Source organism: Amia ocellicauda, chromosome 3, assembly GCF_036373705.1.
Source record: "Amia ocellicauda isolate fAmiCal2 chromosome 3, fAmiCal2.hap1, whole genome shotgun sequence".
Taxonomy (NCBI): Eukaryota; Metazoa; Chordata; class Actinopteri; order Amiiformes; family Amiidae; genus Amia; species Amia ocellicauda.
In genome coordinates, this window is record NC_089852.1 from 27509544 (window position 1) to 27536192 (window position 26649).

Below are 26649 nucleotides of genomic sequence, written 5' to 3' on the forward strand. Positions count from 1 at the left end.
CTGGGTGGTGTGGGAACAGAGTGAGGATGTCATAAACATGAACACGATATGGGCAGAAACATTCAAAAGGCTTCAGCAGTATGGAAAAAACAAGACACTGTGGAAGTGGAATTGCTCACAGTGTCAGTTTTCATACCGGTGCTGCTGAAACACTGACACAATAGAACAAGAAAATAATTGCCAAGGACCCCCTTCGCCCTCTGTTGTTTTTACTGTTTACCAAACATCCCTCTCTCCCTCTTCAAGCCAACTCTTTCATTCCTTTTTTATTTGGCAGAACCTTTTCTCTGCTGTAGCGCGTGATGGGTTTTTTAATCTGAAAGTGTGTTACCTGTGTAATTTCCGAAAATTGGTGGAACACTAACCTCTCTCTCTCTCTCGCTATCTCTCTCTCTCTATATATATAAAACAGCTGAGGATCACAGAATCACAGAATCATTTATTTTGTATATTAAATGGTGTGAGAAACCAAGGGAGGGAGAGAGAGAGAGAGAGAGAGAGACAGAGAGAGACACAGGGGAGAGAGAGAACTTTTAATCTGGGTTTCTGTCTTTCTTGTTTTCATTACAGTGTTTAAACATGTCTCCATTTTCAGCTTCACTGAAATCTACACACCTGTCCGGTCCCCCACTGTCACTCAGAAGGGAGAGATGGGCCCCTGTGACGGCAGCCACTAAGAAAGAGAAAGACAGAGAAGATGGGGGGAACAGACAATGATAGTGACAGGAGATGGGGGAGATAGAGAAGAGAAGTGGAGTTATAGGAGAGATAGAAAGAAAGGGATGAGGAGAAAGTGGAAGGCGACAGGGTGTGTGATCGTCTCGATAGAAATTGTTCTGAATCATTTGAACCATGTCATTCCCACGAAATAAACAACAAAGCTGATTTTCAGTCAAGATGGAAGCATTTTTTTTTTTTGCAAGGATGCAATGAAGAAAAACAAAACACTTACACACACACAAATACATACACACATAAAATAATACTATGGTACATCCTGTATTAAAGTGGAGCCCGGAGGACTCGGTGACAGCGGTGACCAGGTGTGTCACATCTATCAATATTCCAAAAAATACAAAAAACTATGAAAAAGAAAATCTCATATCAATTGGTTGTGTGACGTGAATTATTACGCATTGTATAGTGCTTTGATGGACATTTTGAATTAATGAATTAATTAAGTAATGAAGTAATTGTGGATGATAATTTATTCCAAATGTGTTGCGGGAGTTGCTGCCCGCCGCAGCTGCCGATGTTCTGGAAAGGCAGTTATGGTCCGCGACGCCCTCTAGCAGCTCCCCGTTGTAACTGTACCCTGTCCTGAAAACAAAAATGTAATAAAATATACTCTGAATATTATTTTTTAATGAATAAAATATTATAATACATTTACTTCTCCATATAAACGAATTAATTCAGTTTTGTTTTTTGCTGGACTATTCTTCCATACAATTCTGAATATTACACGCCGCTTCAGCTACGGCTGCAAGTACTAAACTAATATTATTCCTGGTGACCAGATTAGCATAACTAATACTGGTACTGTAACTTGTTACTGCACATGATGCATTCCTGCTTTCTGCTTTAAAGTAAGTCTCAATAAAGGTGTTTACTAAACTAGTGTCGAACTCGTTTATGACGTATTTAATTTATGAACACAGCGCTGGCAAATGACAGTACAATACCTTACCAACAAAACACGCAACTCCAATGAACGGGACTGTTAAGCGACGCCCTTAAATCAATCCCCGCGTTGTAGTTTGCAGTAGTTGGAAGGTGTTGAGGGCGCAGATTGTCATTTAGGAGAGCCGTGTTTTGCGTTCACACAACACTGTTGACATTTCACGCAACACGGTATGACAGTGAATACAGATTGGGGGTGGGGGGGTCTAATTACAGTCGCAGTCACAGGGGCAGAATTTATGGGGCCGCTCCGATGTCTTGCTTAAGGATAAAGACATTTTCCCAGCGCGATGTATCATAATTAAAAAAATGGTATCTCATAATTTAATGAGTCTGTCTTTCTTTTTTATTGTTCATGCGTGACTTACGAGCCGGTTGGTGTGCATTTAAATCACAGTATTAGCCAACCTATGATCGTATTCCCATTTTGCCTATATGATTCGTTGTAAATAAAAAATTAAAAACAATGACTCGTTTGTAGCGTTCACTCCTCGGAAGAAACTTGTATTGTGATGTTTGTCTGCAGGCCAGGCAGATTGGGTGGCGAAGTGGGCGAGCGAAAGAAGAAAGTCTGACTTGCTTTTCTCGCCAACCCCACACAGGGGCAACACAAAGGATTTATTTATCGTTATCTTGTTCATGACAGCCTGGGTGCTGTAGCATGAGAGAACTGTTTGTTGACTCAGTTCCGCCGTGTATGTAAATATCGTTACAATGGTAATAATTCCGATTAATTATTTAATTAATTACAATGGATGATATGCATAGGACTCCTACATACATGCAGGCGAGCTCATCAAGTATCTATACATCTCTGTGTATCTATCTATCTATCTATCTATCTATCTATCTATCTATCTATCTATCTATCTATCTATCTATAACTGACTCTTGTGACTGACCTGTGTTAGAGAGGAGGCCTCAATGCGAGCCAAACCAACGTGGCCTTGTGTACTAAAGCCGCGGGACAATTAAATGTTTGCATTGTTTTATTTTCACGATGAAGTGAATGGGTTGGAAAATATTTTGAACTTATTGTTTTAGCAACATAAGAAAGATTAAACGCTCTGAACCAGCTGCCCTCGGAAACACCTATTTGATGCCTGGAATATTAAACAGGGTGATAGAGAACTTATTTAAACTTCAAATATTATCCAGGTGTGAAATGTAGAAGCATTCAACAAGTGTTCGATATTACAAATGCATAATACCCTTTGGTTGATTGTCTTAGATAGATATTTTATTATATTTTTGGTGGAAAATAATAGGCTGAAAGGGGAGACATGGCTGCGGATGGCACCGTTGAGATATGTATCAACTGACTTACTGACAGCTCAGTTGTGGTCTACGCATGCAAGCCCCGGGGGGCAGTTAAAATTAGGAGTGTTATGGCCTTTACGTAAGTGGACGGAAATTAAAACAACTAACTCGTAAAATAAATACCAAAAAAGTTATCCATTAAGACATAGAAGACATCTTTACGAGATGGAAACATGTGCATGTGTATCTGAGTTGCTGGTTTGCCTCTTTGAATAGTTGGGCTTTGAGGGGGGTAGTTGGATTTAATTTTATGGACGGGCCACGGTGCGCATTAGTAATATGTTAATCATCAGATGATGAGTTACTTATTGTGAGGTACTCACAGTGGGGAGGGGCTGCACCCCTCCCCCCTGCCCTCCCTTTGCTCCTTTCCAGAGTCTCAGAGACAGCGGCAGGTATATAAACCTCCCGGGCTGCGGATCACCACAAGAGCCCGGCGTTTGAGGAAAGAGAAGGAGAGCAGAGTCCAAGACATCAGAGCAGCGTCGTCTTTTTCAACAGAAGGATTCTGCCTGAAGAACCCAGTCGCCTCTTTTCCTTCCTACCACCTGTAGCGCAAAACATCTCCTTAAAAGTAAGTCTTTCCACCGACTCCTGGTGTCCGTTTCTGTTGTGCAAAGCTTCTTGTTGTAGGAGGTGCCTGTTGTGATTATTTTAAATAAACTCTTTTTCCTCCATACAGCCACTGGTGTAACTCTCGGTGTCTGCTCGGAGTACTTCGTTGCATTTGCAGTCTCAGTGGTTGCATGCAAACTAACAACAAAATACATACTTAAAATAATTCACTTTACATTCACAATCATCAGAGAACAGCCATATTGCGTGTGTCCAGTTAAAGCTTTGGTGCAGCTTTAGGAACTCAACAGCAGGATTGGGTAAACTGTATTGACTTCTTCAGCAGCACAGATCTTACCACCCGGGTGGTGTGCGTTATGGTTCAGCACCACGGACAGCTCTGACCGTCCCGGCGCGGCTCAGCGTTGTGTCGCTTCTGGACATGAGTTATACACTGTCATAGTTTCTCTTCAGTCAACCCGGACAAAGTCATGCTGCGTGTCCCGAGAAACCCAATGACACGTCTGAAGTGCGGTGCATGGATGTCACCCTTTGTCTTATTCTTGTAGGAAGTGAAATGCTTTTAAATTCGGGTTCATAACATGATTACATTTAAAGGCGTCAAAAAAAAAAAAAAAAAAAACGATAGTTTCTAGTATATTTCCACTTCAATTAGTGTGAGCCTTTTACATCTTAAACGGATCCAATGTGCGTTTATGGTTGAAAAGGCTTCAATTAGCATAAATGCGTCCAGGTTAAGGAAAAAATATATGTGTTTTTTTAAAGACTATTGTTCTGCTGTGCTGGTAAATGTGAGCTTACATGTATTGATACATTTTTTTCCCTTTAATAATTACAGATGTTATAATCAGCCTTAAAACATTAAGACAAAACCGATCATATGGTGTTTGAGAAAACATTTGAGTGTGCATCTCTGATGTTGGACTTAACCAACTAGAAAAAAGTACTTGATAATTATTGAATCGATAATGAAATCAGATAATTTCTGTAATACACAAGAAAATCGTTTGTAGTTTAAGTTAGTTACAGATCAATTGGTTCAGTTACCATTCTATTCTGGTACTAATGTTTAATAATAGCAAATGATTACATCGTACACACCATCAATAAGACAAATGCTTTATGCAATTATACAAAAAAAGTCAATTACGTTAATTTGACATTTTAAATTCATATATAAACAATCAATTTAGCTTCGAGACAAGAGATTACATAAATCTGACTTCGCACTTCAGATACTTAAACGAATCAGTCTACGTGTACCGACCCCTCTGGAGCTATGTGAAGAAAAGTCGTCTTAGTATGTACTGAAAGCGACGAGAAGCGTCTAATTCTACAATTGCGCACTTTAAATTGGTCTTATGTCAGTCTTACAACTTACTTACTAGTATTACTAATGCTAACTAATACTAATATTACTAACACATGATCATGCTTGCAAAACTGAAAGAAAAATAACACAACTTAAAAAATAAATTAACCCGAAACGTGGTTTGCAGATGGTGGCCATTCTGAAGCCCTGGAGCGCGGTGCTGGCGCTGGTGCTCTGCGTGCTGGTGTGTCTGGGCACCTTCGTGGATGCCTACCCGCCCAAGCCCGAGAACCCCGGCGAGGACGCCCCGCCAGAGGAGCTGGCCAGATATTACTCTGCGCTGAGGCACTACATCAACCTGATTACGAGACAGAGGTGAGTGCGCCTTGTAATCTTTAAACCTTCTACATCTCCACCTCCTCTCCTTCTACTCCTTCTCCCACGATCAGTCTGGGACAGGTGAACAATTAGCGTGCTGTGCCGTATTCAATGACGTCTCCCACTTGAGTCAGTGAGGACCGCCATGTGTCTGTGACAGCGGCTGTGCTGATCTTAACGCCGGCTTGATCGCCAATGACTCTGGACTGGCAGGCGCATGCTGGGGAGTTGAGACGCTTTTGTCTCCCCGTTAGTCTAGTTTCTTCACGACCCTGTGACTACTGCCCTGCGCTCTAATGCAATAGAGTGATTTATAAATATTTAAACGGTTTTGCATGGATATCCTATCCAAAGTCCTAGATCATGGCCAAAAACCGATGACAATGGTTAGCGAACTGTGAGGACTTAGTCTTTATTTTGCCGAGTAACCACTTGTGGTCCACGCATACCGTTTGTACTACACTTAAACTCGTGAACACAGTTTTACTCCTTTACTTTACTCCTTAGTTTGCTCTTAATGGGAGGCAGTAAACGAAAACAGACTGAGACACAGGAATCTCATTGACTGACCTCATTGGTACTCAACCCGTCCCAATAATCTTTAAACGTCTCAGGAGAAATATGTCTGGAGAGAAGCAGGGGACGTTCTCTTGCGTAAAACTCTGCAATATATTTATGTTTTACTATACTTTATGTTATTTTCCTTCAAGCACATTTTAATTAAGGCCATATAACATATTTTGAATAAGAACCTCTGAATAGTTATTGCGCCCTCTTAAATGCAATTCTAAATACAACCTGTTGAAAACAAGTGGCTTCTGGCTGGAGGAACAGCGAGATCCCGATGCATCAGTGTTGGGTTGGACATGATCGTTGATGTGTTTTGCTAAGAGCTATAGTGTCTCTGAGCACTTAAATACCAATAATCTGTTTAGAAAAATCTATATGCTGCATCTGGAGCTATAAAGCCATTGGGGTTTTGGGACATTTAAACATGGAAGAAGGTTGGAATGTCTTTTTATCGAGGTGTTCTGTCCTTTTGCGAGTTTAATCCTCGCCTCGGAGGGACCACCTCGGATTACAAAGACAAACTCTGAATCTTAACAAGACGTAATATCAAAATCAAGACGACCCCGACCAGTTGACCACAGGATTTTCGTACTGGACCGCGACGCCTCGAAATAACAGTTTCTAAAGTCTGTCGACTGTGGCAGGCTGTGATTTGCTGATGGTCCCAGGTTTACGAAGCTCTGTGTAGGCATGCTGAACTCATAGACAACCATTGATAAATGATGGTACTCAGTACACAATCGCACACATTAGCACCCTCTCCCTCTCTCTCTCTCTCTCTCACACACACATACTTGCCTGTGAGTGTGTGTGTGCTCAGCCACAGCAGCCTCTTAAAATATCATTTTTACTTTAATCTAATAGCCATTTAGCTAATTACAAAGATAATAACAATTACCGAGCCAGGGGAGAAACACTCGACAGCAACCAGACATCCTCTGAAAGCCCGCACAACGATTGACGTCATCAGAAGATTGGCGTCTTGATAGAGCATCTTCCAGCGCAGGGCTGTTGGGAGAGACGCTGGCTGGCATTGAACTGGTGACCCAAGTGCTGGTTGCTCGTTGCTAGGACAGGACAGGACAAGACAGGACGGACTCTCTCTGCAAGTGCACTGAGCCCAGTGACAGGTAACAGACAGTGAAATGTAACCCCCCACCCCCCATACATAGAGACAAAGGGTGACATTTAACTCGGCAGCCATTAAAACTAATTACCTCTATAAAGAGTTGTATCATCTGATATGACTTCCCAGCTTGTTTGAGAGCCGGGTAGCTGTAATAGCTCCTATGGGGAATTGAGATCCGTAATGGAGACCCGTCATTGAGACACCCCCTCTCCCTCTTGGGTGCATTTGTGTCGGACTAATAAGATCCACACTCCATCTTTCTGTTCTGTTATTAAATAAATAAATAAAATTAAAACTGGAACACAAGGTATGGGACCGATACGTTGAATGCTGATGGCTGTGTTTTTAATTTAGCCAGGCCGACCAGGCGACGCGGAGTGCTGTCTGTCTTGGAGAGGTGCAGGCTGCGCAGGGCTCAAAGTTAACGCTCTCAAAGCTATGACGTACAAATAATTAAAATCCTGGTCAGAATGAGGGCCGAGGAGAGAGACTGGAGTGAGGGAGTCTGACCAGTCTAGTGTGAATCCCCACCCCCACCATAAGGACAGACTACCCAGAGCATCTTTGTACTGCTGTAATATCTGGACAGATTTCAAAGGGCCATGGAGGAGATCCATAGGCAATATTACCTCATTGGAAACAAGTAAATTGAAGTGACATTCAGGCAGGTCCTGGAAGTGAAATTTATGTCACGGGAAAAAGATAAAAGTATTGCCAAGACTGTATTTTAAGCCTGCTGAGGGTGGAACAAAATAAATATATAAAAATAGATAACAGATCTATTTAATGCCATTATATGCAGGCCTGGGCTTTTGTTCTATGGTGCTCCCTAGGTGGGTTTTAATTGCCGCTGTCTAAGAGGACTAGTGTCCTGTTTCCCAGGCTGACAGTTTTCTCGGCTTGTCGGTCAGTAATGTGGGCAGAAGAAGCTGCATTGAAGTTCAGGGAGATTCATTAGGGACTGTATCTGTCACCCTGCTACTGTACTACCAGCTATGAGTCAGAACTACCGTCTGGTGTATTAGAAAAGAACATCAGGGAATCGCTCTTTTGCACTTTGGAATTTTCTTCTTCCTCTTCTTCCTCTTCTTCTTCTTCATAGCACAACCCTTCCTCCTGGTTTCACAGACCCTGATCAGCATTAATACTGGACTACCCTACCTAACATACCACTGGCTAGAACAGGACTAGTGCTAATCTGGGTCTGGGAAACCAGCCCATAGTATCTTTATGCAAGTAAATATACAATAAATTAAAACAATTGAATAGGCATTACTGCTATGTGTCTCCACTGCACTGTGGTCAGGGCTGTTTGATTATTTTTATTCATGGTATTACCTGACATTTATGCTTTGGCTCATTGCGAGGATAACGCCCTGCCCCTACTGTCTTTTTTTAACCTTGCATGGAAAATTACCACAGATCTTTGCAGGCCTTATGAAGTATAAGTTTGTGCAGTAATACATTTGAATGAAGGGATAGGTCATCTTTCAGGCATTTAGCAGCTATTTAATTGCCGGAACTGAGGTGCTGGTGGGGCGAGATCATAGATTTTTTCCCCCCTTTCCCTAACCTCTTTTCCTTGAGGCTTAATCTATAGAGATGTGTGCAGAGTCAAGTCCCAGTCGTGTGAGCATTATTAAAAGCTTGTCCGTCTGGGTGAAAGCAAACAACAAATTAAACGGCCTCTGCGGCGGAACTCCGGATCCGTTTGACATTCTGATGCTGCCAGTCTAATGACTCCGGAATGTCACGGAGAGTGCTGTTGACTTTCTGCTGTTAATTGACTCGGGAGCGGAGCGGGGGTCACCTCTCCTCTGAGCAGGCCGAGTAACCCGGCCAACTCGCCAGGCTTGACATTTCTCCTCTTTGACCTTCCCATCCCAGATGATTCCATCGCTATTCTCTTCAAACGAGTATCCGGCACCTGTGCAACACACATCTGAGTGCAGTCCTCCTGTGTTAAAATGTTAAACTACAATGGGGCCTTTTGCCTGCTAGCACTGATAGCATTAATTATCCAAGTGCAAATGCAGCTTCAGGACTCCGGGCCTAGACGCTGGCTGACTTCTCTCACTTTCCTCTGTCTCTCCTCCTTTCCAGGTATGGCAAGCGCTCCAGCCCCGAGGCCCTAGTGTCAGACCTGCTGTTTGGTGACAACTCAGACCACAACCAGAGATCACGGTGAGCTGCATAATGAGAATTATGTCATTTTTACCAAACATGAAAACATGGCACTATGAAGTTTGGATATTGTGTGTGGCTGGCGACTTATTGATCCAATTGCCCGTTAGTAATTACCATAATAAAGTTCTACTGCCAAGTGGTAGCTTACATTTTAAGAGAAAGAGAAATCTTCTTTCACTGCATCTTTATTACGCTATCAAACAATCTACACAACATGGATGAAAAATGCCAGCGCAGAGGACAGGCACAGCAGGCCACAGAACTGCGCCATCGGTGTTACCCAGGCAGCGTTACTGGTGTGAACGCCTGGACTCACTTGCTTGTTCCTCTCTCCTTGTTCCTGCAGATACGAGGACTCCTACATGTGGTGATTCCTACCTCCCTTTCCTCTCTCTCTCCCCATCTCTCTTCTCTCTCTCTCTATCGGCCAAGCTGAGGAATCCACCCACCGCCATGGACGGCAACCAACTTGACTAGAACACAAAAACAACAACTCTGTCCACTCCCCGGCCCGCTATTCTACAACTGCAAACCTCTCCCTTCCTCCTCTGCTCCTCTCTGTCCCCTCCCTCTCTCTCTCTCTCCATCCTTGCTTCTTACAACACAAACACTATTGTATATAATTTATTACTGAATAACGAGATAGAAAAAAAAAACGACAAAAAAATCATAAATAAATGAAAGAAAATCTTCAGTCGAATGCACTATATCATAAAGAGAAAATCCTTTATTGTTTGTAATGTATAAATGCTTATGTGCGATTAAAAGTTTAATGGATGATTCAGATGTGATGTCTGTGTTCGCCTTCTTTCTTTTCGTCTCTTCCAAACTCCCATCAGCTTTCTCACTGCAGCCCTGACACACTCTTTGGCACTGTACTGAGTGCAGTGGAGGAGCCTATAGGAACTGAGGTGTTTGCTTTTGGGGTGGACTGGGCCGGGGGTGGGGAGGTTGTTTGGTATAGCAGCTGCTGCCGAGTCACTGACATCAGACTTGCACTCCTAAAAGTAAAGGTTCTTCAGCGGCTCTATTTAGAACCTTTGGGTTCTTTGTGAGTTTTTTTTCATTAAAGGGTTCGTTTAAGAACAAGGGATCATTTAAGAACCATTTTTCATTATGATCCTGGTTGATTTAAGATCCATTTAAGGTTCTTTAAGGATCCTTGTTTGCAAAACCCTTGGCAAAAGGTTCTAATAAGAACCTTTAAGGGTTCCTCCACAGTATCAACCCCAGGAACCCTAAAAGGTTCTTATAAGAACCTTTACTACTTAGAGTGTGGGTCCATAGAGGGTCTTCGCGCTCTGACCCTGGAGAGAAACTGCTCTTCTAGTTTTCATTCCCACCCTGACTTCAATTACACAATTGATTTGGCCTAATTAAGTCAAACAGTGGCACTAAACCCATTGGATTGAGGCTCTGCACATCTAGGTTTGGTGATAAGGTGACCAGTAAGAGTTTGTAAGACTTTGCTTGAGCTATCATTTCATTTAAAGAATTAACATTAACTTTAAAACATGAACACAGATTTGGTTTCTCACTGGAGGGTTCCTTGTTACTGGAGAAACAGGAGAAAATAGCGAGATTCATAGAATTAATGATCTCAAGATCAAGGCAAGACATACAATCTTGCAAAGTTCAAACCAAAATGAAAAAGCCAAAAGCTTTAACGTGTTTAGGATAAAACCACCGGCCTCGCTCTAGTCTGCTGTTGCAAGTGGGGGAGCGACCCCGGGCTAAAATTGTTTTCGGTCCATTGCGCACATATATAAATTTAATACAAAAATAAATCCTTTTCTAACCGAAATGGAAAACGGCTCGGTTCGTACCAATCTTTTAGCGTGTTTGCCTTCTATAAGCATTAACTAAATTGATTCAGAGTCCCTAAGGAATGTACACTCACCTAAAGGATTATTAGGAACACCATACTAATACTGTGTTTGACCCCCTTTCGCCTTCAGAACTGCCTTAATTCTACGTGGCATTGATTCAACAAGGTGCTGAAAGCATTCTTTAGAAATGTTGGCCCATATTGATAGGATAGCATCTTGCAGTTGATGGAGATTTGTGGGATGCACATCCAGGGCACGAAGCTCCCGTTCCACCACATCCCAAAGATGCTCTATTGGGTTGAGATCTGGTGACTGTGGGGGCCAGTTTAGTACAGTGAACTCATTGTCATGTTCAAGAAACCAATTTGAAATGATTGGACCTTTGTGACATGGTGCATTATCCTGCTGGAAGTAGCCATCAGAGGATGGGTACATGGTGGTCATAAAGGGATGGACATGGTCAGAAACAATGCTCAGGTAGGCCGTGGCATTTAAACGATGCCCAATTGGCACTAAGGGGCCTAAAGTGTGCCAAGAAAACATCCCCCACACCATTACACCACCACCACCAGCCTGCACAGTGGTAACAAGGCATGATGGATCCATGTTCTCATTCTGTTTACGCCAAATTCTGACTACCATCTGAATGTCTCAACAGAAATCGAGACTCATCAGACCAGGCAACATTTTTCCAGTCTTCAACTGTCCAATTTTGGTGAGCTTGTGCAAATTGTAGCCTCTTTGTCCTATTTGTAGTGGAGATGAGTGGTACCCGGTGGGGTCTTCTGCTGTTGTAGCCCATCCGCCTCAAGGTTGTACGTGTTGTGGCTTCACAAATGCTTTGCTGCATACCTCGGTTGTAACGAGTGGTTATTTCAGTCAAAGTTGCTCTTCTATCAGCTTGAATCAGTCGGCCCATTCTCCTCTGACCTCTAGCATCAACAAGGCATTTTCGCCCACAGGACTGCCGCATACTGGATGTTTTTCCCTTTTCACACCATTCTTTGTAAACCCTAGAAATGGTTGTGCGTGAAAATCCCAGTAACTGAGCAGATTGTGAAATACTCAGACCGGCCCGTCTGGCACCAACAACCATGCCACGCTCAAAATTGCTTAAATCACCTTTCTTTCCCATTCAGACATTCAGTTTGGAGTTCAGGAGATTGTCTTGACCAGGACCACACCCCTAAATGCATTGAAGCAACTGCCATGTGATTGGTTGGTTAGATAATTGCATTAATGAGAAATTGAACAGGTGTTCCTAATAATCCTTTAGGTGAGTGTATTTGACTTTCTACACACGGAGCACCAAATAAGATCATTCTGCTGCCCTATAACCTTATACCTTCATAAACTCGCCTCATGTGATTGGGAATCATTAGCATTTGTGAAATAGATCAACTTTATTAACTGGCGTTTTAAAATTGGAAAGTCTTCATATCTCGAAATAATGAACCATTATCACAACTGTACAGTCATGTATTATTCCTTTGCCACACTTATTTCTTTGTAGACGGATTTTAATTAGGAGAACGTATAAATAGCATTACTAATCATAAGGTTAATGTTTTAAAAGTGCAAACAAAAGAAATTTAAATTAAAAAATATCGGACGAGCGCATTACTCATCCCAGGTTTTATAATAATAACTAGAATTTAAAGTATCTGGAGATACTTTGTCTGCATGTGGCAGTACGTAGTAGTGTATGGTTTAATGCACCTTAACATAGGTGATAGTTTTTAATCGAAGTAGTCAATATTATTTAGGAGTATGCATCAGTAATCGTATATCGTAAAGGTTTTTAGCAGGTATGTTCATGATAATATATAAGTTTCTTTAAGTATAACCAAGTATTGTTATTATGATTACTTATATAAAGAAAATGGCCCTAATTATTAAAATTTTAAATCAAAACACTTTTATAATATGAAAATACGAGCCCAATAAGGAAAAGACAGTAGAAGGCGGCTTAAAAGTGTCATAAGGGAACAAGCGATGTCATACAGGATCTATGTCCAATCATGAATCACACTTCTGTGCCCGACAAGAGTAAATTACACCGTAGTACTGTCCTCTTCTACATAAATATTTAAAATAACCAACTGCGTCCCCTACTACTAATTCTGCAACAAGTATAACTACTGCTACTTCGGATTTCAGAAAGACTGTGAGCGCCCTCGTCTGGATGATTGAAGTTCTGCAGTTAGTGTAAACCATTCTCGTTTAATTTGCCTGGCAGACTAGAGGGGGTCAATTTACCTCCAGCCTCTGCGCTGTGTGGCTCTAATCTACAGCCTAATTAATCCTTGTTAATAAATAATGCCTCCCGGATTCTTACCGGCGCATTCGGCGCCTTGACGTCACAGATCACAAATGGAAGCCTGAATGGAGAGCGTTCCGAATGTGGCCCGCTATTGCGTTCCTTGGCACTTGGGCGGCGGGAGGGGGGTAAAACAAAGACTTTTGGTCCGGATACGACAAGGTTAAGATCAGTGAGTTTTTGGAGCCGTGATGTTTTACATGTTTAAGATGCATGTTGATCTGGAGCAAGGCATCTGAGATGGTATCTATTCAAAGCGCATGATTGAAACGGGTCCAATGGCTCACCTGTAACCATACTCGTGACTTCATCGTGTGCTAATTATGCAGCGGAATAATATCGAGTTTTGCCCCTTCTAAAGGGCAGCACCAAACCGCTGTGGTTAACACGTTTACGCTTAATGTCGAAGCCAGTACAGGCTTGTGCACGGCCCCCAGTACAGGAGCTCTGGTTGGAACTGGCGTTGACTGTGGCTCCTAGGACCAAGAACTAGATCAAAATAAGAAAACATGCAGCAACCAAGTAACTTTATAGGTTACATCCACTTATAATAATAATCGTCATCATAAATGTCCTTTCTTTGAAGATGAAAGCTGCAGGCAATTAGGTTACAGAGCAGTGCAGCGTAGGTGGACCACCCCCTTTTTTGAATGCGGGCTGATCCCACTCACATATTACAGCATCTAGACCCGAGAGGGACCACTGCTGCCTCGGAGGACAGATTCCAGCAGCTTCCGCTTAGAAACAGGCAGCTACCTGTAAATGACAGGAGATTTGACTTGTTATCCAAATAATTCGTTAATTAACTCAGTGGGACGTGGGAACAGCAGGGCACCCCGCAGGGCTGATGTGATGGTGCATGTTCCTCGTCCAGACTCACCACAAGATGGCTTCATAGGACTGAAAATAGAAACCCACAAGGCTACCTGTCCTATAAAAATACATAAATAAATAAATAATAATAATAATAATAATGTTATTCCACATAATCAATTGTTAACTATAGACAAGGTTAACATCACATGTTCATTGTTATGTGCACCCTTTATGGAAGAAGCAGCTTCAGAAACGATACAGAAATGTATTATTTTAAATTAAATGCACGGGGCTCTGGCTTTAAGGAATCTGTGCGGTTTAATTGCGTGTGCTTGCAATCCATTTTCGGTGCTTGTACTTTGTCACACACACACAAAATGTCACGTAGAACAGTGCAAGTGCCACCAGAGCACCCAGTCTATTTAACATGCACTTTAGCACTCGTTCTGCTGCTGAAGGGAACAGAAATCTGGGCAGCTGCGGGTAATTAGCTGCTCTCTGATTTATGAATCTGCAGGACAGGCCTGTAGGGGGTGGGTAATACTCAGTCTGTAAGTGTAAGTGTTTAATCCGACGTTATGAACACTGAGGGGGGTTGTTATTATGGTTGTGGTTGAATCTAGGTATGTATAAGGACAGTACACAAGCTTGCAGCACCAGCATAACAGGAAACACATTGAGTATAACAGGAAGCTGTCATTCACATCGTACCTTTTGATCACGTCTGTTCCCTAACGGCATTGTCGGGAAAAATTAATCTGTCGGAGAGATGGCGGACTGCAAGAGTTATGCGAGCTACTGAATCGCAGCAGGCATGGCTCCTGTACGGCACTGCCAGCAGGTGTCATGCAATAGAAACCCCCTGCAGACACGGACCTGCTCCACTTAAGCTGTGCCACTGGCAATTAGGCCCTAGCTGGTGGTTTAGGTGCTATCTAGGTTTTTATTCATTCGTTAATGTATGTATGCACTGCAATTCCACGCCTGGCTTTTGATTCCTCTCTCACGGGAGTAGTTTAGTGTCGAAACCTACAGGATCATAAAATCGTATTGTTTCCCATGAGGCGTAATTAAAAAGCAGCCTGTTAATGGTAGAATTGGCACAACTTCCCTAGAAAAGCAATTGTATTCGTGTTCGTGTTTGTTTGCTTGTTTCCTAACCTCTTAATCTGCGAGTCAAAGGCCATCCAAACAAATTATTATAATTGCATCACAAATATCTCCATATTTCTTTGATGTCACAAACCCAGAAATGAAATAAAATCTAATCTAATCCAATTGCCTCCATTTGATAGACTCTGATGGCTGTGAAACGGCGGTGAAGCGTCCTCAACTAGATGAATTAGGAGGCGCAATATTGCAATAACAGCACTGTACGCCTCCAAGCGAAATCCAATCACTTTCTCTCCAGATGAATCGCCTCTGACCTGCAAGTCATTATTGTGCAGGTACTCTACTCAAGTAGTAATGATGGGTGGGCCCTACTCTTGAGCTGACCTTTAAAAGTAACTGGAGGATAATCTCTGGGAAGGAGATTTGATATGGGTTTTTAGATCTGTTTCTTTTAAAGAGGCTATATTCAAATATGTAATGGGACATGACGGACTCAGATCGCACTGTTTTCGGGGAGGAGAGGAGAGAAGAGGAGAGGAGGGGGCGAGAAGAGGCAGTTTCATTATAATCCACTGCGTATTAAATCAGATCAGATAGGCAGCACAATCCGGTTAATCTGTGCAAGCGTGAGCGCCGTCTATCTGCCTTGTGGGATTGAGGCCTCTGTGATGCACGGTAGACTATAAACGGCAGAGAAAGACATGCAAGTGTTCAGACCCTTGCATGTTGATGGGCTCCCGAGTGGGACCACTGTAGTAGGGATACGCATGTACAGATCACACGGAAATCACACAGGATCACACATTTCATATCAAAGCTTAGCCTACGGAACTGGACTTTCAATAGGCTGTGGGCTATAGTTGTGACTGATTACGGTGTAAATGATAAGGGGGTATGGTATTCTTGGCAACTCCCCACCGAGTGTTACATAACAAACCTCTGCGATTTATTCAGCGAATCGGGCTCCGCGTTCACATTGTTCTTACAGGAGTGATCAAAGCACCTTTTGAGACTGTTTCTTTCAGTGTAACAAGAAGAGTGTGATTGGCCTATACTGGTTCCTTACAGATATTCCATACACCAATTACATAACCAGACTGGGGCACAATAGTACACACGCGTCTCTTAAAATACGTGCCACGCTTTTTTATGTGTTTGTTTATTTATTTAATTAATTAATGAATTGCCAAGATGACATCCCTTAAAGCGCAGCGCACGCAGCCCGGGAGACCAGAGCCTCGGTGGTGGTAGATGTGTGTTTGCTGAGGTCCTCCGTCATCCGGGAAGCATTGCCCCTTTAAGAGCCGCAGTGACTGGACTGAGATTTGACATTTCGGCAGCGGCACAATCCCTGCGATCCCAGGATCAGACCCGAGACAGCGGCGACTGCACTGCGAGACACACCAGGTGAGTGCCCGTGGAAAAACAGCGGAAAAGCTAGAGATGAACACGGTGCTCTCACAGGGTCGCCGGTGCTCTTTGTTGTGTTCGTGTGCCATTTCACTTTGGCTGTAGTGGATCATGCACGCCGGGAGAGATGCGCTCTTTCTTCGGGGTTTACTACTACGTTGGCTATCTACCGGGTCCCCGGCTCTGTCCGTGCTTTAAGCATGCACAATACTACACTGTGCAAAAAATACAGACCGAAGCTTTTCACTCGTGTGGGTCAGGCGCTGCTTATTTGACTACAAACGCGGTGTGTATTGTGTGACAAAGGTCCCCAGTGTGACGTAAATAGAACCTTTGATTGAGTGCCGCCAGAACCGTTTTTTGTGTGTTGTTCTTGTTTGTTTGTGCTGTGTTACGGTCAACATTGGGGGCTCCTGTTTATGGACAATCTTGCACTGACACTACAACCTCTCTTCCCCGGGGCCCCAAGTGCACTTTGCATAGTATTGTAACGAAAGAAGCCAATAATTCAAAGGCAAAGGTGACGAGGTGCATTTTGTGCAAATGTCATCGAAGATCCCTTACGTTGTGGGTTATCGCTTGCCCAACACACACACACACACACATCTGGTTTGACCCTTCGTGCATGTGTACGGTGATTATTTAGTTAGGGATTGAAAGGAGGGGAGGGAATCACACATTTTATTTGCTATAAAATGTGATTTCATCTTGTACTCTTCATAGAGGCACGCCGTGTGACAGATGCTGGCACGCATTCGTATTTAGGTCTAAGGCATAATTCGACTAATGCTTTGGATTAATCACATTGGCTGACAGTGTATGAAGGCTTTTGCCGGCGGTGTTGTCTGTACACCCGCCCGACTGCAGCCAAGGACCGTGTGTGTCTTGAGTACAAAGCACCAGCTGTGCTCCCAACCGTCCTTGAGTTGTGTATAGTTACCACTTGAAATAACTGGTTAGTAGGTCAGTGGGTTCCTGGATTATTTACTTCTAATTTTTTACACCTGAACAAAAATCCAGCTCTTGCCCTTCCTACCTGTTTTTCTAGTGTGTTGTGTGTTTCTGTTTGTTTTTATTAACCACCTTCGTGCATGTTGCTTTGATCCTGCAGGCAGAATCTGTGAGTTGTTCTGCGACACCATCATCACACCTTCGCTCATTTTGCCTTAATTCACTTAATGGATGCTTCAGGAGTGAGGGGTTTATGTCAGTCCTAGACCACCTTTACACATGACATCTGCATGCTTTACACAAGTTTAAAATCTACCCCCTCTCTCTCTCTTCCTCTTCTCCTCTTCCTCTCACACCTCTATGCTCACCCACATGGTTAGACTTTGAAGGCCATTTTGACATTTACAAGAATTGGAGAATGGAAGTTTTCATGGGCCGATCTGCCTCATTTGGTTAGATGGCTGTCTTCAGACCATCTGATCTTACTCTCATGGTATTCTCTTGGAAAGCTTGTGAATTTGTGGCCATTTAAAAACCTTCCCTGTATGAGATCATTCTGATTTTGTTCACTGTTGTACATCTTTAATCTTTTTTTTTTCTTCTACTGTTTCATTTTGTCCTCATGCTTCTGCAAAACTCTGGTCATGTTTGGTACCAAATTAATTTAACTACTTAAGAATGTGTTTGGAAGTGTAATCACAAAACAAAAGGAAAAATCAGCAAGCTATGTTAGTTCATCATATCCTAGAAAGGCCGTGTTTTAAAATCGGAAATCGGAGAGTCGTTAGGGGTGGAGTAGGGGGTGGGGGCGGGCTTGTTTCCTTTCTTCCTTTCTTTCCCCCCCAAATGAAAGATTCTTATGATGTCACCCCTTCACAGCCTCCCACACAGACTTCCCTTGCCCGTGGGCACAACGGTTTAACGCTTCACGCCACAGAGCACGTCTGTTTCAATAACCGATTTCCTCAAAGTGGGAGAAGGCTTAAGAGAGGGGAAGAGACGCGGCTGCCAAGCGGAATCAGGAGAATCTAAGGAAGTGATTTTGCGGGCAAAGTCACTTCTCATTTCCCCCTCCTCTTAGGGTGAACGTCTGCTTTCCGACAGGGTTTTTATCATGCCCGAGGATAAGAGAGGCTTACCAAAGTGAGCTGGGATGTGTGCAAGTGCCATGTAAGCATTTATACCTTCAGCGTGCCGCCTGGGTGATTAAAATTCCCCCCCTCCCCAATCTGTATTCTTACAGGGAGAGAGAAATCTTGAATGTATGTTTAGAGACGAAGAAATTCTCCTTTTGCATCCCGTTTTGAAGGCCTACAGCAGCAGAGAGGATGAGACGAGACGTACGCTCCTTGCTCTTCCACAATAAAGCTCATGCTGCTGTCCTCACACTGATGTGTCACATGGCTTTCTCATAATATCCGGCACTTAGACTTATGTCTAGGTTCCGGTGGCTTCTTTGTAGCGATTCACACAGTTTACAGATCATTTGTGGGTAAGCACAAAGAGCTTCATCGGCAGACCCTGCTTCGCACAATAGCACAGCCAGGCTGCCGACCTGTTGTGTTTAGGAGGAATAAAAGCGACATGATGACAATTTAATTTAGGAGAGGGGATTTATTGTATAGGCACAAAATAGGGAGGTTTTTTTTTTATTCCACTGTGGAAAATGGCATAATCCCCTTTCTGAGTTAGTAGCTTCCACACAGAATCAACCTGTGAGACGTGCTTACTGAGCTACGGTTGATACTGTATTGAGTTTGTATACCGAGGTGCTGTGTCTGTTGTTTCTATGCAGCCGTGCCCGCTCCAGCTTGCCTTTTCACTCTGAAAATTGTCTTTTGCAATAATGTCAAGGTCACTAAACATTATTCAATGGGGCTTCAACCAATCATGGTCAGTTTTACACCATATGCAGTTTGTTGTTGTTTAATTTTAGTAATTCACCATCAGATCGTGAGCTCTATTGAGAAGCTCACTGTTTATTCATAAACCATTTGTATTTTGTGGCATCAGAACACGGGCAGCTTTCAATCTCAAACAAGCAAAATGCAGCACTGTCTACAAAAACTACAACAACCAATACAATGAACAAAGATCGGGGGGGCTCGGTAATGTATTCCTGTCGAATATGTCACAGCACTGCAGAGGAAGTCCCAGAAGCAACACTAATCTCAGAGCAGGCTCATTAGCAGAGCCCGCTAATTGAATATGCAAACCTTCTCCCTGCTTTTCAGCTGTTGTGCATCTTGCATGGGACATTACGTTTTTAAATAACTCCTTCTTCTTTTTTTAAACATCCTCTGGTATATTAATATTTATAAATGACGACCTAGAGCCGTAATGTATGCATGCTGTGCTGAGCCAGCTGTGCTGCATTGGCCTCAAGCTTGTTTCTTGATGGGTGGGAGGGTGACACTTGCACAGTGACATGGAGAGAATGGAGGGAGACTGTGGACCTCAACCACAGATGCCTCTTATCCTCAGCATGTGTCCAGTCTGTGTTTTTAACTTCCCCTCCTCACAGCTGATTTGTCATTTGGACCCTTTTCCCTCTGTGCTCGTGCACACATTGTCGTGCATTAGGAGTTGTGATATGCGTTTTAAGGACATAAGAAAGATTAGGGCCTAGGAGGAGGTCGTTCAGCTTATTTGATCACTAGTAGCTTATTGATCCTGGGATTTTATCAGGAATCAGTTTGACAACGCACAGTACAAAATAATGTTGACTTCCCCATCGGATCTGTAATCGCTCTCTGGTTCTGTGCCAGCTGAGCATTAGTAGAGAAATACTGTGTGAGATGCTGAAGTGTGCTGCACACATCTTTTTATCGTCCAGCTGATATATGAACACAGAGGGGAGTCCTCTCTCTTGCTCTCTCTCTCCCACTTGAAACACAACAGGAATATCAGAGACACTAAATAGGAAGGGGGAGCTGGGCTCTTCAGTCTTTGGGCTGATTGAATGGTAAGTGAGCTTCTCTAGTTGGCACTTACTGTCACGTTCAGGCTTGATGCAGCAGGGTGTTTACTCAATATCCATCATTAGACTTCATGTACAGATTATCATTTCAAATGTATAATATCAGCCTTTAGGATGCCATGCTCTTCAATGTGTCTGTTGATTACTACACAGATCCTGCAACATGCTTGATCCTATAAATATGTGTATATATATATATATATTAGTACTGTGCAAAAGTTTTAGGCAGGTGTGAAAAAATGCTGTAAATTAAGAATGCTTTCAAAAATAGACATGTTAATGGATTATATTTATCAATTAACTAAATGCAAAGTGAGTGAACAGAATTAAAATCTACATCAAACCCATATTTGGTGTGACCACTCTTTGCCTTCAAAACAGCATCAATTCTTCTAGGTACACTTGCACACAGTTTTTGAATGAACTCGGCAGGTAGGTCGGCCCAAACATCTTGGAGAACTAACCACAGTTCTTCTGTGGATTTAGGCAGCCTCAGTTGCTTTTCTCTCTTCATGCAATCCTAGACAGACTCGATGATGTTGAGATCAGGGCTCTGTGGGGGCCATACCATCACTTCCAGGACTCCATGTTCTTTACGGTGAAGATAGTTCTTAATTACCAAATCCCCAACTCCATTTGCAGAAATGCAGCCCCAAACTTGCAAGGAACCTCCACCATGCTTCACTGTTGCCTGCAGACACTCATTTGTGTACCGCTCTCCAGCCCTTCGGCGAACAAACTGCCTTCTGCTACAGCCAGATATTTCACATTTTGACTCATCAGTCCAGAGCACCTGCTGCCATTTTTCTGCACCCCAGTTCCTGTGTTTTTGTGCATAGTTGAGTCGCTTCACCTTGTTGACACGACGGAGGTCTTCCATGAAGGCAACTTCTGACCAGTCTTCTCCAGACAGTAGATGGGTGGACCAGGATCCCACTGTTTTCTGCCAATTCTGAGCTGATGGCACTGCTGGACATCTTCTGATTGAGAAGGGAAGTAAGCATGATGTGTCTCATCTGCTGCAGTAAGTTTCCTTGGCCGACCACTGCGTCTACGGTCCTCAACGTTGCCCGTTTCTTTGTGCTTCTTCAAAAGAGCTTGGACAGCACATCTGGAAACCCCTGTCTGCCTTGAAATGTCTGCCTGGGAGAGACTTGCTGTTTTGAAGGCAAAGGGTTGTCACACCAAATATGGATTTGATGTAGATTTTTCTTCTGTTCACTCATTTTGCATTTAGTTAATTGATAAGTATAATCTATTAACATGTCTATTTTTGAAAGCATTCTTACTTTACAGCATTTTTTCACACCTGCCTAAAATGTTTGTAAAGTACTGTATATATGTATATGTATATGTGTATATATATATATATATATATATATAATTTACCTTTTGTTATCTTTAAAATGCAGTAAAATTAAATACATTATTTTTTGTATCTACACACCCTACCCCACAATGTCCTAGTTAAACACTTTTCTTTGACATTTGTAGTAATTTAAATCAAAATAAAGCCTGGTAAAGTGTCCACCCCCAAGTAATAGCAATACTACATTAGCTCAAGTGGAAGCAATCACCTTCAAAATCACACTTCAAGTTAAGTGGCCTGCACCTGTGTTAAATTGTAGCGATTCAAATGATTTTAGGATTAATTCAGCAGTTCCTGTAGGTTCCCTCTGCTGGGTAGTGCATTTCAAAGGAAAAACTCGACTATGAACACAAAGGAGCTTTCAGTAGAACTCTGGGATCATGCTGTTAAAAGACATAGATCAGGGGATGGGTGTAAAAAATATCAAAGACCTTGCATATCCCTGGGATCACAATCAAGACAATTATGGACGGTGGAGTGGAGTGGAAGTGGAAGGTGTATGGCACCACAAAGACCCTGCCTAGATCAGGTCATCCCTCCAAACTGGGTGATTGAGAAAGGAGACTGTTCAGTGAGGCTACCAAGAGGCCATGGCAACATTGCAAGAGTTTCAGGGTTTTATGGCCAAGACTGGTTAAAGTGTGCATGGGACAGCATTATACAAATCACTCCACACAGGTGGCAAGAAGGAAGCCATTAAAGGAAAAAAAAACACTCCAGAGAAACTGTAGCCATATGGGAAAATATTTTGTGGTCTTGTCGAAACTGAAATGGAACATTTTGTCCTAAAGTCCAAGCCTTGCGCTGTGTTGGGTTTGCGCCAAATGTATCACCCAAAGAACACCATCCCTACTGTGGATCATGGTAATGTCAGCATCATGTTATGGGGATGTTTCTCATCAGCAGGGAGTTGGGCACTTAATTAATAGAGCAAAGTACAGAAAATTATTGAGGAAAACCTGCTGCCCTCTGCAAGAAAGCTGAAATGGTGGAAGGTCAGCTTTTGGTATGATAATGACCCAAAGCACACAGCCAAAACTACACTAGAATTGCTAAGGAACAAAAAAGTGAATGACCTTGAGAATGGTCAAATATTGCCAAATCTAGGTGTGCAAAGTTGATAAAGACTTATCCCAACAGACTCACAGCTGTAATTGCTGCCAAAGGTGCTTCCACCAGGTATTAACACAGGGGGGTGAAGACTTATCCAATTACGATATTTCAGTTTTGATTTTTTTCCACAGAAATGTTTTCCCCTTAACAGTGTGGAATATGGTGTGTAGATAAGAGGGAAACAAATCCTCATTTAAATGTATGATACTCTGAGGCACTGCAATGTGAAATAAGTTCAAGGGTGTGTAGTCTTTCTATAGGCACTGTCTGTGTATATACAAACTTCCTTGCTTTTTCACAGCAAACAGACTATTCTTAAGCAATTGTGTTGCTGTTTGTACCAACAAGGTCTTGGAGAAAATGCTTACCATGGTATATTTCAATAACGCACCACATTGTGGAACCAAACAATTTGAACGAAACGGCTGATATTGCAGGTTGCCATGGAAATGCTGTTTAAAAGTAAAATGGTGCTCCTTGTTGTCTTGGATACTCCAGCTTCCCTTCTGTGTAGTGATGAGCAGTCCGAGTCCGTGTGCTTCACGGGGAGTTATTTTTAGTTGGCTTGGACATCTCGCCTCTGGAGATCACCTCTTGTTTATTTGTTGTGAGAGTTCCTGTGGCGGCGATTTTCTAACAGCCGGGAGGTGAAAACTGCTCCGAATGGCGCAACAGGCCCCTCGACTGCAGTCTCCACATTCAAACTTCTTTGCTTCTAACAAGAGCTCTTAGTCGTCTCCTGAAATCTGCCCCTGCCCAGGTTCGGAATACTGCTTCAGCTTCCCCTTGTTAAAATCAAATTTGAAAGACATTTTATTTGAGTCAGATTTTTTTTGTCTGGCTGGTTAATTTTTTTGTTAAGTATTTTTTTTATATTTATAAATTGCCCTGAGATGCTTGCATTAAGTGAAAGGAATCTGTATCACATTGCAGCCCATTACATTATTGGATTGCATTGGTTCGTACTAAAATGTATTCTATTGTAGCGAATTGAATGATGAATGAAACAACATCTTGACCTCTGATTCTTATTGCCTTGATAGGAATGGGCTTTTCTTGACCTTAGATAAAGAAACGTTTCTTTGATTTGTTCATTGTTGTTGTCTGTATCACACACTCTTCAAGATGCTGCTGGGGTGACAGTCGCCCATAGTGGCCTCAACACAAGAGACCATTAGGGACTCTCGCTTAAGATATGCTGGTCAGTGCAGTGAATCCGGCAACCAGAAAAAACCCTCCCTCCTGTTCCTCAAAGTGCTGCCTCACAATCGTCAGTCGGCACCTTTACCCAGATGTCTCTGGGACTCACAGCTCACATGATCGTCTCTCCTCACTGGCAGTGCAGGGGAGGGCCACACAATGGAAGCCCTAATGAAGATGCACTCGGTGAGGCTCCAGCCTGGCTCAGGGAGACGGGAATTATTAAAGGTCATGAGCTGCAGGAGTTCAGGAGTTGATGCGCTGAAGTGGGGGGGTGAGGTCAACAATAGGGGGAGATCTTTAGGTCTCCTTTCAAAAGCATTCGAACCCTTGAGACCCCTTTGTCCTGTTTGATTCTAAAGGACGGGATGCCAGGTTTTAGCATCTCGGACAGAGCCCTGGCCGACTCTGATTCTCATGAAATTTAATAAACCGCAGCTGTGACCTCCTTTTGTGTTTCAAGCCTGCTCTTAATTATGCCTGCATTTTTTTCCCCCAATTGATTTTTTTTTTTTGCATTGTTCTCTCGTTGTCCGTAGTTAATTGCAGTGCAATGTCCCTGAGGTTCACTTATGCTGTTGCTGGTTTGTGTTTAGTTTTTTAATGAAGTTGGGAAAGACTGCATGGAGACGAGGTGAGCAGGTTTGTAGACGGTTTGCATTCTGTCCTCCTTAGCCCATCAGTCACACGACTGCCGTGATTTGACGTCCCGACTACTGTCTGTTGTTTTTTTGCACCTGTTGTACATAGCAAGAAAGGGACCTGACACAGAAGCCAACAGAGTCATCAATTTTGTTGCATTATAATAATTATATTTCTTAGCAGACGCCCGTATCCAGGGTGAATTACAGTTGTTACAATATATCACATTATTTTCACATGCAATTACCCATTTATACAGCTGGGTTTTCACTGGAGCATTCTAACTACAGTAGCTTGCTTAAAGGAACAACAGCAGCATCACCCACCTGGGACTGAACCCATGACCCTCCAGTCAGGAGTCCAGAGCCCGGACTGCTTCTCCACACTGCTAGGAGGGAGATGACAATGCAGTGCTACTCAGAAATGTGAGCCGGCGTACTCTAAGACAGGGATTAAGGCTTTTTTGGAAGTTTGCCTTCTGCGGCTTTTAAGAGGCTGTAGATATCGGAGCAGTTACTCACTTGGACACACACTCCTGCTTGAAGTTTTTTCTCTGCCCAAATGCTTTAACAAGCACAGTCCCATCATCCCTGTGCAAACACTGTGAGAGCCGGACCTGGAAGGCAAAGCCCAGGGGACCAGGGCCTGGTATTAAAGGCTGATCCTGGCAAATTGCAGAAGTGTAAAGCCCTCAGCCACTATTACTGTGCCAGCACATGACTCTTCCATAATTAAAATATTACTTAAGGGAGACATGGTGCTGCTCAAGCAGCCATGCCAGGGAGACTGTTTTGCCTGCAGGTCTGAGAAGATGGTCCCCTGTTGATATGTGTGTGTGTATGGCTGCATGGGTGTGTCTGAGTGCATATGACTGTATTACTGCATGTGTGTGTCTGTGTGCATTGGTCTGTGAGTGTGTGGTTGTGTGTGTGAGTGTGAGTGTGGCTGCTGGCCTCTCAGTGTGTGGAGTGGCATGTTAGTATCTTGCTCCTCTGCGGCAGATCAGTGGTGCTTCGTACGTCACTGTTTGAGCTTCAGCTGACAGCACCATGTCCCTGACCGCTGACCACAGCCTCTGTCTCGAACAGCGTCTCCTGTGTAGAATCTCTCCTCCCATGGAAGCCACAACCATTGATTCCAGTCCCTGGAGCCCCCAGCTGTCACCCTGCTCCCCTCCCACACTATCACCTGCCTGGCAGTGGCAGAGGTCGGTCAGCCAGCCGAGACAATCAAGGCTTCTCTGACGCACCAATTTGTGTGTTTTCACTTTTTTCATCTGTTTTGCTTTTCATCCCTCCCAGGGCAGAGGTGCATGGGAGAATAGGTGACACACAAGGTCCTTCCACAGCAATAAATAAATAAATGTTACCAGCACCCAAACAAAGCAAAAGGGATCAAAATATCTGGGGCTCAGAGAAATAGTAAAAAGTGATCCCTTTAAGACCAGCCTATGCACAGCACCCCCCCACCCTTGGGCTATGTGAGGGAATATGTGTGGGAAATTGCGTCCAGCCTCTTGCCCGCGCTCCAGCTCCCCTCCGAGTCACTCCCTGACCTGGCGCCCCGGCAGGCTGTGTTTGCGGCTGGTCCAGAGTTTAATTCCCTCTCCAAACGACTCGCTGTCACTCTGCAGCCCAGCTGGCAGCGCCGGTCGATGCTGAAATGCTAGTTATCAAGCAGCTTGTTTTATTTACTCCCTCCGCACTCTTGTTTTCTGATAGGGACTGGAATAGGGGAATTGGAATAAATAA

At 43.3% G+C, this 26649-nt stretch overlaps 2 protein-coding genes across 2 annotated transcripts in view; both read left to right on the forward strand.

Moving 5' to 3' along the window:
* Window positions 1-3442: 3442 nt before the first annotated feature.
* Window positions 3443-9944, forward strand: LOC136747299 (peptide YY). Its single transcript, XM_066700235.1, has 4 exons — window positions 3443-3577; window positions 5079-5266; window positions 9072-9152; window positions 9502-9944. The coding sequence occupies exons 2-4, from the start codon at window positions 5079-5081 to the stop codon at window positions 9524-9526; spliced, it is 294 nt and encodes a 97-aa protein (XP_066556332.1). The 5' UTR covers window positions 3443-3577; the 3' UTR covers window positions 9527-9944.
* A 6007-nt stretch (window positions 9945-15951) lies between these two features.
* Window positions 15952-26649, forward strand: part of mpp2b (MAGUK p55 scaffold protein 2b) — a 41778-nt gene continuing 31080 nt past the window's right edge. Inside the window, exon 1 of the mRNA XM_066698773.1 lies at window positions 15952-16640. The gene's annotated coding sequence lies outside the window, so the exon portion shown is untranslated. The remainder of the gene's footprint in view (window positions 16641-26649) is intronic.